The 18,788-nt window shown below is 42.1% G+C and overlaps 1 protein-coding gene across 1 annotated transcript; it reads left to right on the forward strand.

Annotated features, from left to right (window-relative positions):
* The first annotated feature begins 4,327 nt into the window (after positions 1 to 4,327).
* Positions 4,328 to 7,708, forward strand: LOC143138873 (MARCKS-related protein 1-A-like). Its single transcript, XM_076299303.1, has 2 exons — positions 4,328 to 4,602; positions 6,284 to 7,708. The coding sequence occupies exons 1-2, from the start codon at positions 4,519 to 4,521 to the stop codon at positions 6,818 to 6,820; spliced, it is 621 nt and encodes a 206-aa protein (XP_076155418.1). The 5' UTR covers positions 4,328 to 4,518; the 3' UTR covers positions 6,821 to 7,708.
* Positions 7,709 to 18,788: the final 11,080 nt, after the last annotated feature.

The following is an 18,788-nucleotide window of genomic DNA, read 5'->3' on the forward strand; positions in this document are numbered from 1 at the left end:
GCATGTGTAAGTGTGTAAGTGTGTGTGTGTGTGTGTGTGTGTGTGTGTGAGAGAGAGAGAGAGAGAGAGAGAAAGGTAGAGAGGATAGGCGTTGGTGGCGGACAGTGCTGTAGTAGACCCCGTGTGCTCTCGGCACACTGACCCATTAACAGCAGCTCCACTCTGCCACTGGGGCACATCTGACCCACTCATACCCACTCACAAAACCACCACCTACCTCTCACCCCACTCTTTCACATTCTCCCCCTCTCTCACTCACACCCACACACCTCCCTCTCTCTCTCCTCCATCCAGCCCCCCCTCTCTCCTCCATCCACCTCCCTCTCTCTCTCCTCTATCCACCCCCCCTCTCTCCTCCATCCACCTCCCTCTCTCTCTCCTCCATCTACCTCCCTCTCTCTCTCCTCCATCCACCCCCTGCACTCACTCCTTGCCTTTTTAGCTCTTTTAGTCTATCTATGGCCACCCTTTACTTCCCCTCTAGCTCTGTCTCTCATTATCACAATCTCTCTCACACACACACACACACACACACACATACACACACACACACACACACACAGTATAAAGACATGACCACTGCAGTCAGAATGGCTGTTTGAGTTCTGCTCCCAGTGTCCAGTGGCTAGCATCGAACACAAAGCTGACTGCCTCTACTGCACCAGGGTGGAGATCCATCAGGTCAGTCTGGACGGCAGCTCTGGTACCATGTGCTGTTTAAATCATAAATCATAAATCTGCCTGGTGCACAGCCTCCAGGGACGACTAAATTTGGCCCCCGCACTTGCAGGGAAAGTGAGACGGCAATACAGAGGGAAATGAATGATGAACTGAGGGGTGAAACCAGAGGCTTTATGGCCACGTCTCGCCACTCGGCAGCCATCTTGGTAACACCAGCTATTTTAGGCAAACAAGATCAGGCTCCTATCTAAATGATTGGGGGAGAGAGATCCATAACTCCACACAGGATGATCAAACACACATTAAAATTGCGTCACATTAAACATTTCCCCCCTACCGCTCAAATTAGGCTAAACAAGATTTTGGATTTCTCGGAGCACGCACCATGTTTAGGTTAGGCGAAATGTCAGTTATGCTGTTCTTTATACTGTAATACAGGGCAGGACTAACAGTTACAAATCCACCATCTTTAGCATTACTAATTCCCCTTTCATTTTCCTCAGTCTCTTGATAAAACCAGATCTGAGATATACACACGCACATACACAAGCATGTACACACACAAAGGCACAAATAAGCACACACACATGATTCGGCTGAAAAAATCTCCATTCCTCTCTCATTCTTTCCCCTCTCTCCCTATATATGGACTGCAGGGGAGATGCTTCTGTCTCCATGGTAACCAGCAGCATGAAGCGCCTCGCAGTGACGGCAACACGACGGGCTGCATATTGAAGGACTGAGGCCGTCTCTGGGAGAAAGAGAGACGGGCAGGGGCACAGTGATCAATGGAGGCAAAGGGGGGTGGAATAAGTGTGAGATGGGAAGATAGACAGCCATGCAGAAAGACATATGGACTGAGAAGGAGAATGAGGTGGAGATGGAGAGATAAATGATACATCAATAGAGAGAGAGAGGGAGAGAGAGAGAGAAAGAGAGGATGATGGACAGGGAAAGAGACTCATAATGACTGATTAACCATTCCAAATGTCCTCAGGCAGTCTCATGATGCTCCATTGAAATACCGATAAAAAGCATCTGTCTTTAATGCAAGCCCAGTTTGCTCACAAACCCCCTGCATTCCATTTTGATCCCCCACCCCGGTAGGAAAAAAAACAATGACAAAACTACTAACTGTGACAACAACTGTGATGTTTTTGCCTGTCAGCACGTCCACCGGTCCTCTCCATCTAGTCCATACAAACCACAAGTAGACGTGCAGATCCGATCTATAAAACTGGACATCTAAAAGCCTTTTGCCTCAGCGTCTGATTGCCTTTTCCCTTCCTGCCTGCCACAAATCTGTCAATCAAGTGTCAGTCCCCAAGCCTGGCAAGACTACTCATCACACTGACAGACACCATCAAAGCCTGTCTGGACAGAAAAGGCTATTTGATTTCACTCCAAATCCAGACAATAAACCAAAACGCATTCACTGAAATCCCCTCTGAGAGAGAGGGAGACCAGCCATATCCTCCAACTGATCTGCTGATCCTAGAACATGGGTGAGCAGATCTGTGTGAGTTGGAAAAAGAGTGTGCGAACGCATGAGTCTGTGCCACTTACACACAATTAAGGGTGGAAGCCACACAGAGACTTTTTCACCTCTTTATTTTCCGCGAAAAGAAAAGGAGTAGTTCTGTGGCATCTCGGTTGAAACGACCGGCCACTGCATATCAAACCACCCCATTGCTGAAAAACTCAAGCTTTTACTGAGCCGCCATGGCTGAGGTCATCCAGCCCGTCCCGCTTACATGTTCAGTCAGCCTTTTATCTCAGCTCATTCAATCCTATCCACTGAGGGGTCTGAAGGGAGGGTGCACTGCAGAGATTCTGCGGTTCCTCAGAGATCTATGGAATTCCTAGCATTCGGTGACAGAATTCCACAGACCCCCTCCGGCTAATTGGTGGCTGTTTTGGTGGTTGAGGCTGTTGCCGGCACTTGTTTGTGACAAAGTGAGTGACGCCTGAATCGCTCAGGCCCCTTCTGAGAGTCTGCTAACCAGGGCTGAAGTAATGGTTTGACCTCAGATTGTGAGCTGAGGGACATCCTCGGAAGAGATGAACGTGAGGCCACACCAAGTGAGCTGGACAACAAGGACGTGTTTACAAAGATGCGAAGAGAACACTTCTACGCCTTCTGAGAACATTCCTACAACACATGTCAACACTTCCACTCGGAAACACTGCAAGCTGTCTGACATAGACTCTGCCGTACTTGTTGAATTGCTGAAGAAGTGTATAACTACAGTCTGCTGATGAAGGCTGGAAGATCTGTCAAGGGCTAAGTCATCCCTTCAGACCGTTAGTACTGGAGGTACACATCTATAAAACAAAAGGATGTTGTAAGCTTTTTATAGTGCTTTTTTACATCTCTGACTTTCTCCTGTAACCTTATGTAGTTGCCCTCTTTTCGTTAATTTCCTTAACACACACACACACACACACACACACACACACACACCCAGGGGTGAGTCGCAATCTGGAGGAGTCGTTTCCCTCCGAGGGAAAAAAGCACTCTGGGTAGGAGAGAACATAGCACACATACCACAGCCTCGGACTGTGGGCTAAGTCATTTGGGAAGCAGCAAACCAGAGAGGAAGGAGAAGAGGAGGAGGGGGAGAAGAGAGGAAAAGAGCAGAGAAAGAGAGAGGGAAGACAAAATTCTGACAGAATGTTCAGGAGAGGAAGACACAGAAGAGAACCAGAAATGACACAACCTCAGACAGACATCTATGTGCTGCAGAGTACCTAGCCTGTACTTATATCTGTTTTTAAAGAGTGGAGAGAGTGCCATGAATGTGATATCCAGTTGATACATAGGCCTGTGTTTTCCCATCCATGACACAAGAATGTATTTTTTTTTTAAATGAGTTTGTCTTCTGTTTGTTTTCTACATTATCATCTCACAATAGTTCATTCCTAGAAAGCTCCTCTAGGCCTAGGCCTACTCAAAACTCCATTTCAGGGATTGTTTAGTCTTCACCAGCCTCTGCTGACAACAATATCTGTGACTTGAGTCACCTACACTGTGACTTCACTGAGCATTTAAACTGCTTATGATAAAACTGATGCTTTTATTTTTATGTTTAACCTGTGTGGCATGGCTATAATGAGATTGGCTAGCCCATATTCCATAGGCCTATGTCAATTAACTTATGAACGTGTAATATAGCTGTCACAAAACTGCTCAATCAGGGTAACAACAATTATGTTGTGAAGACTAAAAACTTTTATGAAGCTATGACGAGCAACACCACAGACAGCAATCAATCACCCAACACGTTGATTGAGACCTGACCTATGCTAATCAAACCGAAAACAAAGCCAACTCTGCAATTGTTCAAGGGTGCGCGGGTGTAGCCTACGGATGACACTGGAAGGTAAAAGAAGTCTGACTTATAAATTATATCTTTATATACATGACTTTTTGTGTGAAAGAATACAATCTGTCCAAATCAATGCAGCATTCCATGTAATGTGGTGAACGCGGCGGATGAGGACGGAGAGGGCTCCGACCATACTCCCTGTTGCAAATTGGACACGTCACACAACCACGCCCATAGGTGGAGTCATGTGCGATTTTTGAGGCTCAGTAGAAATACTCACACTTGTAGCTGAGAGGGTTTCAGTCTGTTCCGTTACGGTGAAGGCACAGGGCACACTTGGACTAACTTTTTAATCGTTTAACACTTAAAACCGACGCAGGATTGAATATCGGCGGATTTTAACCTGCAAAACTTAATCCATCGCCACCGGGTTGGGGAATTTTAATACATTTCGTCTGCTGGATTTTTGTTAATTTAGTTTTTATTTCAACAAAAGAACTCAAAGAAAATGGGAGCTCAGTTGTCCAAGGGTGGAGTAGCTGTGGATGGTAAAGCAGCGGGTGATTCGGCAGCTGCCAAAACGAATGGCCAGGTAGGCATACTCACAGACATGCTTTCTAACCGGCATCACACGCCCTCTCCTAGCGGGTCATAGCTTTCTCCAACCTCCGCACGAGAACCATACTGGCAAAATTAGATGTGCTGTTGATTAGCTGGCTGTTTTTGGTGTTGAGGTGAGACTAACTTAATGTAGCTTGCCTGCTAGTCCGAGTGCAACATCAATCACTTAATATGGACTGAGTGAATTAATGTTAATCGAATGATCCTTTTCTTTGGGTGTGTCTTTGATATGTTTTTCACACACCATCACAAAGACACTGCCTTGGTATTTATTAAGAAATTACTGAAATCGAAAAATCCTTAGACCGCTTTTGAAACCAACCTAACCTAACGTTAACTGTTATACCATTGTGCTATTGATAGCCTTGGTGTAACCCATTCCACCCAACCTCAGGCAATATGCTTTGGGTCGAATCCCATTGCCGATGAACTCGTTTTGTTTAGTTTTTTAAACATGCAAACGAATATTTTATTGTTGCAGTGTTTGTTTTGTGATGAAGAAAGTGAAGTTGTAGCGCAATCTATTTAAATTCCGTGGGTGAAATTGGGTATTTCGGTGTTGGCGCTGAGGCTGCCAGAACAAAAGCGACGAGATGCTAATGAGGTCGGCGCGAGGCGCATTCTGCTGAGTTGCAAACAAAGCCAGAGCAGAGACCGCGACTGCTGCAACGCCGTGTGGACCTCATGCGACCGCCGGGAAGCGTGGTTAGATGTGCTTAGCGCAGATATTGTCCATCAGCTAAGCATTAAGGCGAATTCAATGCTCACATCACCATCCAAATGATAGTGGTTGCATGACTGAATACAGGGTGATGTGGTAACGTTAAATGTTTGGTAGCCTGTGTGTAGACGTATGAGTGGCGGGCTGGGCAAATGTCTCCTGGACGAGCGGCTCCTCGATACCAAAAGATCGAGATGAAGAGGGGGGAAAAAATGACCCAATGTGATGGACATTGTCTATGTTACGCCGTTGATGTTGTATACGTTATATCTAAGTTATACGTGTTATCTGTATAAACAACATCTATGTGAAGGGTTTGGTCGACACGTTTTTGTTTAATTTTAAATGGAAAGATGGAAGAAATCACGCAATTATGAGTATTTTTAGTTTTTGAGCATTTTAAAAACATTGTACCATATTTTTCCCCTTTGGATTCCTAACGGTAACCTGGCTGGCTCGGTGGCTTTGAATATTTCTTTGTTCCTCACTGGTTCACCACGCCGCAGCTGTTAAATGTTGCATGGAACACGAGCTCCCCCTCGTGGAGGATGGCGACACACGATAAACCTTTTATTGCATGAACTCACATCTGTTTGCAAATCCGATTAAAAATACAGATGTTGCACATGGCGGCCTCTTGAATCGTCTGGTATTTCGTATCTACGCGTGTAAAGGATCTCAATTAAATCTAGTGTGCTTAATTTATGCAGTCTACACCCCAACCTGATGACATTTGACTTTGGAACACCGTTTTCTGTGATGCTCATTATCCAAGCAGATAGAAATCACATTTTACCATGTTTTGGTTTTCATTTTTAAGGTCCATTGTCTTCCACTATATCAAAGTGGTCTGATTTTGGAACTGCCTGTTTTAGCAGTGATTTTGATGGAATGTTTCATTGACCAACTCCAACTTTGCCACTGTTCACAGGAGAACGGCCATGTCAAGACCAACGGTGATGTCTCTGCCAAGCCAGACGGCGAAACAGTAGCTGCTGATGGTAATGGCACTGCTGAGGTCACCAAGGAGACTGAGGCTGCGGCCGGCGACTCGATCGAGCCAGCACCCGCACCTGCCGAAGGGGAGACTGAAGCCAAAGCAGATGGCGAGGCCGCCAAGGATGGCAAGAAGAAGAAGAAGTTCTCCCTGAAGAACTCCTTCAAGTTCAAGGGCATCTCCCTGAAGAAGGGTAAGAAGGGCAGCGAGGAGGCCGCTTCACCCACGACCGAAGAGGCCAAGCCAGAGGAGAACGGCCACGCCGCCGAGCCCAGCGGCGAAGCCGAGGCCGCTGCTCCGGCCGCCGAAGCCACAGAGGCTGCCCCCGAGGCAGAGGCCGCCGAGGCCAAGCCTGAAGAGCCCGCCGCCCCCAGCGAGGAGGCCCCACCTAGCGAGGAGCCCGCTGCAGCCACCGCCGAGGAGACGACGCCCGCCACCGACGCCTCTGAACCTGAGCAGAAGGCGGAGTGATGGGCGACAGTGGCTCACTGACCGGACTGTTTTCTGTTTGCTTTTGTTTTTTTGTTTTCTTTTTTTTTCCATTTGTTTGTTTTTGATTTTTTTTTCTTTTTTTTTCTTTTTTTTTTTTTGTTTACTGTTTGTTTTAGTTTTTACAATTTCTTCCTCCAAGATTGAAATATATAAATATATATAAGAGACTTGTGCCACGCTGAGGGCCGTCTGGCGGAAGAGGAGAGGGCCAATAGCCACGCGGATCACCTTTTGACCTCCGACCCCTCACACGTGACTCAGAGGGAACCACGCGGGACAACACTTTTTAACGGAACGCACCAGGAGTATTGACAGATTTTCCCCAGACGTATGGAAAAGGCATCTATAGAGACAGTGTGGTAGCCCTGGCATCGGAAAAAGGCATCTGTAGAGACAGCGTGGTAGCCCTGTAACTCTCATTTTTTCTTTTCCTTTCTTTTTTTTTTATGGCCTCCAGGGATCTTAACCCTGCCAACAGGTGGGGCATGACAAAGACCCTCCCATCCCCCCCAACCTCGCTCCGCATGAAGTCAAGTATCTTAATTCATTTTTAAAGTTCTACATTCCTACATTTTCCACTGAGAATATTTCCAGTATTTAGTCATGTATTGAAGGACTCCAGGGAGGGGAGTTGGCTTGATCTCTCTGTGTTTTTAAGACTCCACTTGGTGTCAGCCATGTTCACATGTTATAACGTTTATGACGTAGGGGTGTACAAAACGTGAGCCTTGATTATTTTTTTCTTTTTGTCTCTGTACATAACGTTCTGGTTTTATTTTCTTTTATTTTGCTAACGTTGAAATATGCTTATGGTTTAATTGTAACATTTAAATAAGGGCAAATAAATGTTGGATCCCCTCAATTTTCCCTTTGCTTTAGTAGTGTTTTATTTTTCTTCTGGAGTTTTGCGATGTGCTGGATAGGTTCGGTTAGGTTACTTACCAGGAGTTTGCTGTGTGTGTGTGTGTGTTGGTAATTACCAAAATGTCTGCAGACATGTTGCATAACTACAAGAAGACAAACATTAAAACAATAGCTCCTGTGCTCCCCGTCAACATCAGTAGATAGATCACAAGTACCCTCATGAGAAAAACTGTTAGGATCGTTTTGTAAGCTATAAGCCATGTAGTGTACCAACATGATGTACATGGTACCATTTACCATGTTTAAATATACATTATAGTAATGAAGTCATATAGATAACAATGGATCAGGCAGTAAAGAGTACAATGTCTGAATCAAGTTGTGCCGTGATGGACATCCATCAGTTGAAGTGAGAAGGACCAGCTGAAGTGATGACTTGCCTAAAGGTGAGTATGGAAGAAATGTGAAGTGTATGAAACTATTTCCAGTCCTCACATTGTAGACAGCACAAGAAATTAAGGGGTGTCTGATGAGTGCCACGTTGCTTATTAACATAACATTATTGAACAACAAGATGGAAAATCTGCTTGCATTGACATACAAAGACCTCCGGTGCGAATTTGACAACATACTTTGCCGACAGTGCATTCACAGTGGGTCCAGAGCCAAGACAGACACACAAAGTGGGCCGAGTCAGACCGAAGACGATTTAACGCTGGTTGCATGTGATTGGTTTGTTTAATTTCACTTCACCGGAAAAAGGTCTCGTCCATTTCAGAGTTCCCCTTGACGTAGTTTCCTGCTACCTATTATTGCCACCGAACTCAGGCCCTTTATGTTAATTTCATATTTCATGAGTAATTAGTGTGGAAGTCATACAAATCGGAGCTGATTAACTAGGCAAATATGAATATTGACACATTTTTAGTGTCTGTCCATAAGTATGAGAAGAAAAAAAAAAACATTTTTTCCCACACAATATGCAAGACCAGTCTGACATTTAATTAATTAAGCTCAGACTGTCATATATGTGACACCCCTCTTTGTGGTGCTGTAATGTCTGTAGATGGGGGCCAAATTTAGATTATTTTGTCCCCTTGTCCATGGTTTGCAATAGCTGACCTGTGTGCAGTAGAGGCCATTAGTTCTGGGACAAGGCCAAAAGGAATGACTGTCCACCTCAGTGCTTGAATTGGACCGGTACACAGTACCGCCACCTCTGCATTTTACTCTTTGGGGTACCACGACTTCTTTGGGTACCGCCAGTACTCTAAAGCCGCCAGTACTGTTTTCTGCCCTCTCCATAGCTGTCCTGTGTGCAGTAGAGGCCATAGCAGCCTGCCGAGGCCAAGAGGAATGACTGTCCACCCAGCTGTGCAAATTACACAAGCATCCAAACCAGCCTTCATTTTATTCTACACCACCTCAAATCTGCTTCAGGGGTTGTGATATATCGTCATATTATTTCCGTTATTTCCTTTCTCAAAATGTAGGCATGGTGGGGCATAAAACAGCCTCCTAGAGTAAAGGAAGCTGTGGCAAGGCTAGGAAGCACAAACATGTGTCAGATTGCTCTGTCATACATTTTGGCAGGTCTAAGCACCTTTAACATGCCACTATCAATTATCTTGAAACACTGAAATGAAGAAAGAAAAACTATGAAATATGTGTCACCGAAATGTTATCTTTGCACTGCATATGTATTGGTTTTAGAGACAGGCCCAGATTAATGCACGGGTCTACTAGACACAGGCTCAGGGGGCCAGAGGTCGCATTGGGCCTAAGGGCCTGCATGTAAACCCCACTGTCCACTCCAGAGTTGACCCATTAAGGGCCCCTAGCAATACAAAAAGGTCTACATGGGTCCCCATCGAAGTGAAAGAGTCTGAGCATTCACTATTTCTAGTTCTAGTCTGACTAGTTCATCTTTATTGTGCATTGGAATTCTCGTACAGGTCTCACAGTCACAAAGATAGAAAGAACAATGTAAAAACAGCAAAACACAATATAAAAACAATAGTTAACACAAGTTCGATAAAGTGGAGAGCTATAAGGCTCAGGTCTACATACATAAATATAACAGCTATAAAAGAATAATTAGTAATCAACAGGTATAAATAAATAAATTCATTAAAATATGTGATGTTCTCTGGTCGGTGGTGCTTTAGTTGGTATTTGGACTCTCCCCATCTGAACAGAGAGTATGCAGGATGTTGTGGGTCCATCTGAACAGAGAGTATTCAGGATGGTGTGGGTCCATGTGAACAGAGAGTACTTGATGTACTGTTCAATGGGAGGTTCAGAAACAAAGTGGGCAAAGATTAACAGCATCGGCAGTCAAGAAACAATGTATGTGGGCCTACCTTTGCTGTAAATAAAATTGTAACACATTCTTCTGACTGCAAATTTTGATGTTTGAAGACGCTGCTCCTACTGTTTATCACAGCCACTTTCGATTTTGAAACTATAGAGCAATCTTCTCTTGCCGCTGATTGGCCTGACCTTTTTGGGGTCGGATGGAAATAGTGAATTATGGTGTTCTAGACTAGTATCTCCCAAAAAAGAGAACTAGGTGGGTGTGGCCAGGCATGTCTTAGGTAGTTGAAAGAAGGAATTCAGTTTCTAATTCAGGTGATAAAGGTTTCTGAGGGCCTCCATCAGCACACAGGGGTCTTCAGATTTTAAATACTTTTTGTCTATGAAAGTCACGTTAATGAACATAATTTCAAATATACACTAGAGAGATGTTTAATTCCTAGTGCTCTAGGTAGGGGATTTCACACAGCGGCCAATCAACAACCAAGTCTATTTACTGTCAAAAACAACATCACTCAAATCAATCTTTGTGGGCAAAAACATCACCAACAGAATAGGCTTCAAGAGAATATCACTGGGCTTATCAATCAGACTCCTTCCTTAATGGGTGTTTCATTGAATTAGGCCCACAACACCTCCAGAAGTCCCTGTGGCCGTTTATGATGCAATCAGCAATATTAAAACACAAATCCTTCATGAGGGCAACAAGTACCAGCAAATTCTTTGGTCATTATTTTGTTGCTGTGGCCGTTTATGATCCGAGCAGCAACATACCCAACCACATGCAAGCCACTCTAGAAACACAACGCCAAGATTCCAGACATATCAGAGTCAATTCAGGTTACAATATGACCCAAGCAGTCTGTGAGAATTAAGTTGTGGTTGTGGTTAGGCCTATATCCTCGTCTGTGTCTTCCTATGTACTGTAGATACTCATTCTAAAGTAATGAATGATGATGATTTGTGGATCTTATTTACAGGATTATACTTTAAGAAAGGTGAAGATGATTAGCCTGCTATATTCCATTTCTGCGAATCAATCCATCATAAAGCCTCCATATGTACTGTATGTGTTTTGTGTTTCAGCTATTTAGCAATTTGCAAAGTGTGAGAATGGAGGACACTCTCGGTCAGGGGGCCAGGAGTGCACAAGGGGTCTTGATTTCAGAGTCCGCCCATGTATAGAGATAGCCTACAAATAGTCACATAGTCTACAAAATCATGCACACAGACATCTATTTTGAGGGTCACTGGACTCAGATGATACTGTAAAACGATCAATACTTCTGATTATTGGCATTCAAAGGGCCTATGCCTGAAGATTACAATATGCACCATCAAACTAATATGATTAATTTGTATTTGATCATGCTAGATGAGATAATTGTTGCAACAGATCAAGAAATTATGATAATTTTAGACTGCAATACTTATAAAGATGTTATGCTCAAAAAGGGGTCCGACTGAGACTGCATTATAGTGCCTAGAAAGCCATCTATCGGCATTTACAGACACGTCACATATTGCATTACTTAGTGAAGAGCGACACCTGCAGGTGAATGGGACTGATAATCCTTAAACCCCTGATTAGCCACACCCCCCAAAGGATATTTTCCCAAACATTAATAGCTGACTACATAACACCACGGTCTTTGCTCATCAATACCCATCTCTAAAATAAGCACTGCATTTTAAGTTTGTAGGCTGCTTTTCTGCCTTAGCGGCTTTTTAAAAATCTACTTAGACCTTAATTTAAGTTTGAAAATGAATCAAGGTGTAGGCTAATAGGGAGGGAAAGTGAAAACCAGCGCCCCAAGTGGTTGCGTTCCTATCGAAGAGCAGCTCCAATGTTAAGTCCCATAGACCTATTTTAAAAAAAAATACTGTGAAGCCAAATCAGCGATCTTATCCACCAAAAATATTTTTCAGTGTCTATACAGTAATAATCTTCTAACTGTGAAAATGTCAGAGCCTATTTTGCCTTATTTAAAAAAAATCGAAATTGCTCCTTTTGTTTCATAAACGAACTACAAAAAAGCCACGTGACTTTACCCTTCGACGTTACTCACGGTAGCATGGTTTGTTTATTAGCCTGGTTAACATTGCCACTTAACACTTACTGCCAGCTCTTCATGTGAGTAGAAGCACAACACCAGTTATCCAGACATAAAGGTTATCACCACGCGGTTTACATCACCTTCCGTTATTACAAAAATATGTAAGCCAGTTAAGCAAATTGCCGTATTGATCAGAGATTAAGGTCACATGCAACTGTAGTTTGTTACGACAAAAACTCAAAACAATTCAACTGATCCTAAAAATAAGGTATGACCACTTGAAGCAATAGAGGTGACCCCAGTGCCTAACATATGGAAGGCATTAAATTAAGATCCCAATGTGCACCGAGATATATTTTTTCTAAAAAAAATCCCATCCCCTCCGCTAAACTCTAGGAACGCAACCACTAGATGGCGATGAGATTACTTTCCCTCCCTATATGAAAGTGAATTATTCTTGCGAGTAGAATATTTCAACGTGCGGTTTGTGATTGTCATTACGCGATCACGTTAATGAGAGCACTGATACAGTAAGAGTATGTTTACATTTCCAGGTCATTTGCGTCCCACCTGTCGTGTCCCTGCTTCCCTCACTTTCACTGGAGCCAATTAAAATCTCACTGGTTGACTGGAAATGTGCTCTCACGAGAACTCTGGATTTCCAGGTCGCAGGCACACTTTAATTATAATTTCTGGCTACGCCCCTGCTATTCTCAATCCAAGTAAATTCTCAGTTTCTTTTCCTCTAAAGTGAAACCAGGAGTCCCTATTAAATATCTGGTGAAAAGATCGGCTGAGACAACAGAGCTGTGCTTTTGTCAAGTGTGTACACAGGCTACCCGAGTGACGGACATAATCGCATATCAGACCATGGATCCATGTAAGTAAATTTACTTAAATTTAATCTAGGCTACTGTGCTGCCTATCACACAACAAGTCTATCACACAACGTCAAAACTGAGATTGTTCCAACAAATTTAGAAATATGCTCAAGTTAACGAGGCTAACAATATAATTATTTTAACCGGCTGCAAACTTGTTAAATTCAAACTATAGGCTATCTGGGATAGGCTAGCCTACTGATTATTTTTTGATCCTATTTCACACACACACACACACACTGCACACATACACACACTGTACACACACGCACACACACAGGGCAAAACCTACAACTACCAAACCTTTCTTACTGAGTCAGATCGTAGAATCCATTTCTGCATGGGACATTTTTGTGTCACACATAGTTAATGACACAATTTGCATATTTGGATAAATTAGAAGTAAGGGTCCGGACTGTCCATCTTGTGTTTTGGCAACATTTTATGATTAGTGAATGGATATTTTATTCCTTTCAGGTGTAAGGTTATTTGCAGTGTAAATTCTGGGCATGTTTATGTTAGTTACAAAAAAAATACGCATAGGCTATTATAAAAATGCCAATTCAGATTTAATTTTCTGTTCAACGCTATTCCAGCTACTTGTTTTAATGCAAATGATCACTAATAGACTAAGGCCACAAAATACCACTACACACTGTTTTTGGTTAATGTAATAAAAACTATTGTCTATAAGAATATATAAACACGCTTTAAAAACAAGTGTGATCCCCGTAAAAAAGTACTATAATATCATCAGAGAAAAGTTTGGTAGTGACCATTATCTGATTGTTCTGTTTTCACCTGTCTCACACACACACACACACACACACAAACACACGTATTTTGTTTCCTAATCTATTCCCTGTATAATTTCTTTAATGCAGGTACAGCGGTTGCAGCAGCAGGAGGGGCAGGTAATTTGTGCCATAACAGTATTGACTGGACCTATAGGCTAGGCCTACTACCTTTGGATAAACCAACAATGAACCAACAATAATAATAGGCTAATATAATACGTCATAATAGGCTTTGGCCACTTAGGCCTACATGTCCACAGTTGTGTGGCATAACTGGTTGGTCAAGTCAAGTTATTTTAAGTGCTTCACAGTTGATGAGGTTAGACATAATAGACACAAAATAAGATAAAAAAAAAGACCAAACATTTGAGGAGAAAAGAGTTAATAATAAAAATCAAGAGGTTAGTTTTACAGTATGGATGTGCTTCTTTCTTTGTAGCTAGCTGGTTATGTTTACAGTAACAATGGATACTGGTGTTGTTTCTTTGTAGTCTTGGCAGTCGCTGCAGCACCTGCTATATTGGCTAGTGTGGGCTTCACTGCTGGCGGGATAGCAGCGGGATCTATAGCCGCCCAACTGATGAGTGCAGCTGCTGTGGCTAATGGAGGAGGAGTGGTAGCCGGGAGTCTGGTGGCAGTAGGGCAGTCTATTGGTGAGTAGCCTAATGTGAACCTTTTTATAAAATTAGACCAAAATAGGAGTGCGTTTCTAAAAACTTGAGAAGAGATACTTTCATTTTGAACACTGCACTTCTCCACTGCACTGTTCACTTTGGTTGCTCAATGGTGCTTTTGGGAAACACAGTCCTGGTTGGCATAACTGTTGAAAAACTATCTACTTGTAACTATATGGTCCTAAATGTTAAAAGTTCAGGCCTATTTTGACCAGATGCTGGCATTTTACTTTCAACGTTTACTAATCCAAGAAAATAGGCTTAGGTAAGCATTTCTGCAATGTTAGACCAATCTACCTGTTTTGTGTAGGTTGAAAATACAACTCTGTATTCTTGGCTTTTAAGGTGCTGCTGGGATGTCCTCTGCAGCAACTGCAGTCGTGGGAGCGGTAGGGGCTGCAGTTGGTGGAGCCTTGGGTGGCTCCACAGTCTGCAGCACTGTAGCCTCAGCGACCGCAGGTTAGGATAGAACCATAACTGAGGTTTTTGTGAGCACTTGAGCCTCACCATATTACAATCATATCATACAATCATTATATTGATGTGCAGAATAAGGGAATGAATGCATGTGACTGAATTAGTAAATGTGTCTGCTAGAATCATATTTACTAAAGCCTCATCCACATTATTCCGTTTTTGTTTTTCACCTACACAAGTGTATTAGAAACAATATGCCCATACTACACTTGGAAAACACACACCATATGCATTGGTCAAAATGCTCAAATAATATGAGCATAGGCAGCTGTAGCATAGATAGGGCTGGGACGGTATGTATTTTTTCTTACCGCGGCTGAAAAGCAAGACATGACCGCAATTTTTAACAATTCTGATTGCGAGTTATGGATTATGAATTTTGTGATGCAATCACACCCAATTAAACTTTAGACCACAGCAACTTCAAAGATCACTGGACCAAATGCTACAGGCTTCAGACATGAAAGTAATAATCAGATTAACAACAAGGCTATCACGATTTTAGAACTGTTACATTCATGACGCTTATGCTACTATTACATGTTGGCATTGGCAGTCTTGGATAATTACCCAGCTCTCTGTGTAATTCTTTGTGTGCTCTCCTGTTGATTTCAAAGTTAGTTAGTGCACGTTTTGATGCAAGTGTTGGAAACGAATCCCAATCATAAGTCACCAGACTCTATTTACTTTGTGAATGAGTTTGGATTTTTCCAGGCTGCTAACCTATGAGTCCACTCTGTCTCAGGGGCTTGAAAATTCTGTAAGTGTAACAAAAGTTGGAAAATGTAAACGCCCTGTCAGATTATGTGGGCCTACCATAGAGTACTGTTCCACATATCGCCCTCTAATGGCCTTGGCAGGAAGAAGCCCAAAGCATGCTCCATTTATTCACTCACAAGTACAGTAACAAGATATAGAGATATAGTCTACACACAGGGCAACATCAGGATATGTTTTTAATACTTGTTGTTTCCTTTTTTCAGGTGCATCAGCAGCTGGATCAGTGATAGCTGCTGTGGTTAACTGCACTGTATGAGATGTCATGATATTATCTCAAGATGTCAACTTAACCAATCATGAAATAGAAATAAAGATGAAATTGGACAATCTGGAATTGTTTGTGATGAATTGTTCAACTGCTGAATTGTTTATGGCGTAGACGGACAGCCCTTACTTTATCATGTTTTGATGTATTAAAATGTATTGAAATTATCAAAGCTTTGTTTACATGCTTGTGTAGGCCTACACAAACAATGTTCTCAATGCTCGAGATGTTGTGTCAAGCCTTCTTAAACGTGTTACTTATACGCAATGTTTTTAAAAAAAATCAAACTCATCAAGAGGTACAGTACAGGGGCAGCCGTGGTCTAGTGGTTAGGGCTTCAGGCTTGTAACCGAAGGGTTGCGGGTTCGATCCCCGACCCAGTAGGAAAAATGTGGGCGGGGGAAGTGGTTGAGCACTGCTCTCCCACGCCCACATCCACGGCTGAAGTGCCCTTGAGCAAGGCACCTAACCCCTCACTGCTCCCCGAGCGCCGCCGTACCAGGCAGCTCACTGCTCCGGGTTAGTGTTTGCTTCACCTCACTGTTTGTTCACTGTGTGTGTTTCACTAATTTATGGATTGGGATAAATGCAGTGACCAAATTTCCCTCACTGGATCAAAAGAGTATATATACTTATACTTATACTATATATAGCGATATAACATCAACATCAAAAATGTTATCATACATACATACCAGGGGACAAATAGTTAAAAGAATACAATGGTTAACAGACAAAAATCATAAAGGACATGAAAGGAATAAATAATAATAATAATGATAATAAATATAATAAAATAATAAAATAAGAGAAAATAATAATTATTATTATTGCATTAATCAAAAAGGTTGAAAGAGCCTAAGGGGGTTGTTTTAATGGCCTTGGGACTTGTTGAACACTGAAGACTGTTAATGTATATTCTTAAATCATTTGTCAGTGCTCAACAAGTCCCAAGGCCATTAAAACAACCCTCCTCTTAGGCGCTTTCAACCTTTTTGATTGATGCAATAATAACTAGATGTACCGCACAGCGGTACAAAATATAACCGCCGCTCAGTCCTGTACATCCATTCCGCGAAAATAAATCATATTAATGAATTTGTCTCCATCTTCTACTCCATCCCCCACTCTTGAAACTTTTGTGTATGCTTGTTTGGAACACAAAGTAGCCTGCTGGCGCTGCAAAGGTGAATAGATTTGTTTCTGGGCCAAAAAAATTGTAGTATTGTTATAAAACCTTTAAAATCTCTAAACAATCACAAGTAGAGCAGTTCATCACAGTCCATCCATTGCAACTGGACTGATGAAAGGTACACCTGTAGGCTACATTGTATTTGGGAAAAGCAGAAGGTAGCAGCATAATGTATTTATTTATTTATTATTAAACAAAACAATCCCTGTCAGTTCCATGCAGTTTTCAACAGCTATTAAGAAGAGAGGTCACGTCATGGATTTTTGTGAATGTTTCTTTTTCTACATATGCATAAGTTTAGTCATCTACAGTAGTTCAAATGATATTCAGCTTTATTGTCAATGCACAAATTAAATACCAGTAGTCTAAAACAAAATGCCGTTTTACCCAGTGGTTCAAATAACTGACATGTCCAAAAGGGCCTTCATGAAATGCGTTGCGAGACTGTTCCTTGCATTTTGCAACTATGAGGTCCATGGTTAAGCTCAATCTTTTGACGCAATCTTTTGATTTTCACCCAGCATAGTTTATGATAGGCGCCCGATAGAAATATTGTTTAATTTTGCGATTGAGATATCCACGCACTGGCGCCCCCCTGCGACGTGTTCGCCCCCCGGTTTCAGAGCTATTCTAAATGCAAAAATGCATAGAGGGAGTTATGACAAAACCGTGACTGTTAACAAACTTTAAGCTATATAAGGTAGGCCCTATGCTAGGCCTATTACACAACACTTGTCACTAGGCTATGCTGGCGACCCAAATAAAATCTCCTTTGGAACCAATGGCTTACACCTTACAGTATCAAGCTGCCACCTCTTGGCGAAAAGTTAATAGTTTTGCATATCAGCAGTGTTGGGCAAGTTACTTCAGAAATCGTAATGTACTATGCATTACTTATTACTGTCATTTCAAAGTAATTTGTTACATTATAATATTACTGTCTCTGAATTGTAAGGCATTACACTACTATTGCATTACTTTTAAGTTACTTTCACCAAAATATCTAGAAATATGGATTTGCCATTCTAAATGCAGTTTATTACGCTCAATGCAGCTTGCTCTTCCAAGGGAGGGAGATGTGGTGTAGCATAATGACTGAGCTAGGCTTAAGGCAACAGTAGAATGCAATAGGCGCAGTGCTCATAATGCAATACAAGGAACAATCATAGTCAGAATTTTGTTAAAAACCGACAAAAGGTCAAAGTCTGGTAAATTGTGATAGAAATACTGTAACTTTAAGGCCTAGGCCTACTCATTAAAATCAATAGAGAGCCTACTATATTGTAAAGCTTTTGTGGCCAAAACGGGTACTACACTACTTTCTTAATGTCTAGTGACATATCAGGGCAATTTTATGATTAATTGAAATACATTTTTTACATACGGTTCCTTTAATAAAGACATGTCAAGATGGTGGCCTGCTGGCCATTTCGGTGCCCTAAGTGAGTGGCTTTGAGTGAGTGACATTTAAATGATAACTCAAACACCTAAAGTAAAATAAAAGGCCTATTATTTACAGACCATTACTGTGTATTTTTAAACATTAATTTCTGAAGAAATGCTGTTTTACTTATAAATGGTGCACTGTCACTTTAAGAGCATTGATCTTTACGTTGTCATAATGCCCTTTTGCCAGCTCTTGTT

This window comes from Alosa pseudoharengus, unplaced genomic scaffold (genome assembly GCF_046254945.1).
Source record: "Alosa pseudoharengus isolate Yale_2024_CS ecotype anadromous, Long Island Sound unplaced genomic scaffold, YU_APseudo_1.1 YU_APseudo_1.1_scf_22, whole genome shotgun sequence".
NCBI lineage: Eukaryota > Metazoa > Chordata > Actinopteri > Clupeiformes > Clupeidae > Alosa > Alosa pseudoharengus.

Bases quoted from the DNA above. Each gene is read 5' to 3' on its own strand.
- LOC143138873 (XM_076299303.1), top strand. From the start codon at position 4,519: ATGGGAGCTCAGTTGTCCAAGGGTGGAGTAGCTGTGGATGGTAAAGCA. The intron at 4,603-6,283 runs GTAGGCATACTC...CACTGTTCACAG, and splicing joins CTGCCAAAACGAATGGCCAG to GAGAACGGCCATGTCAAGAC.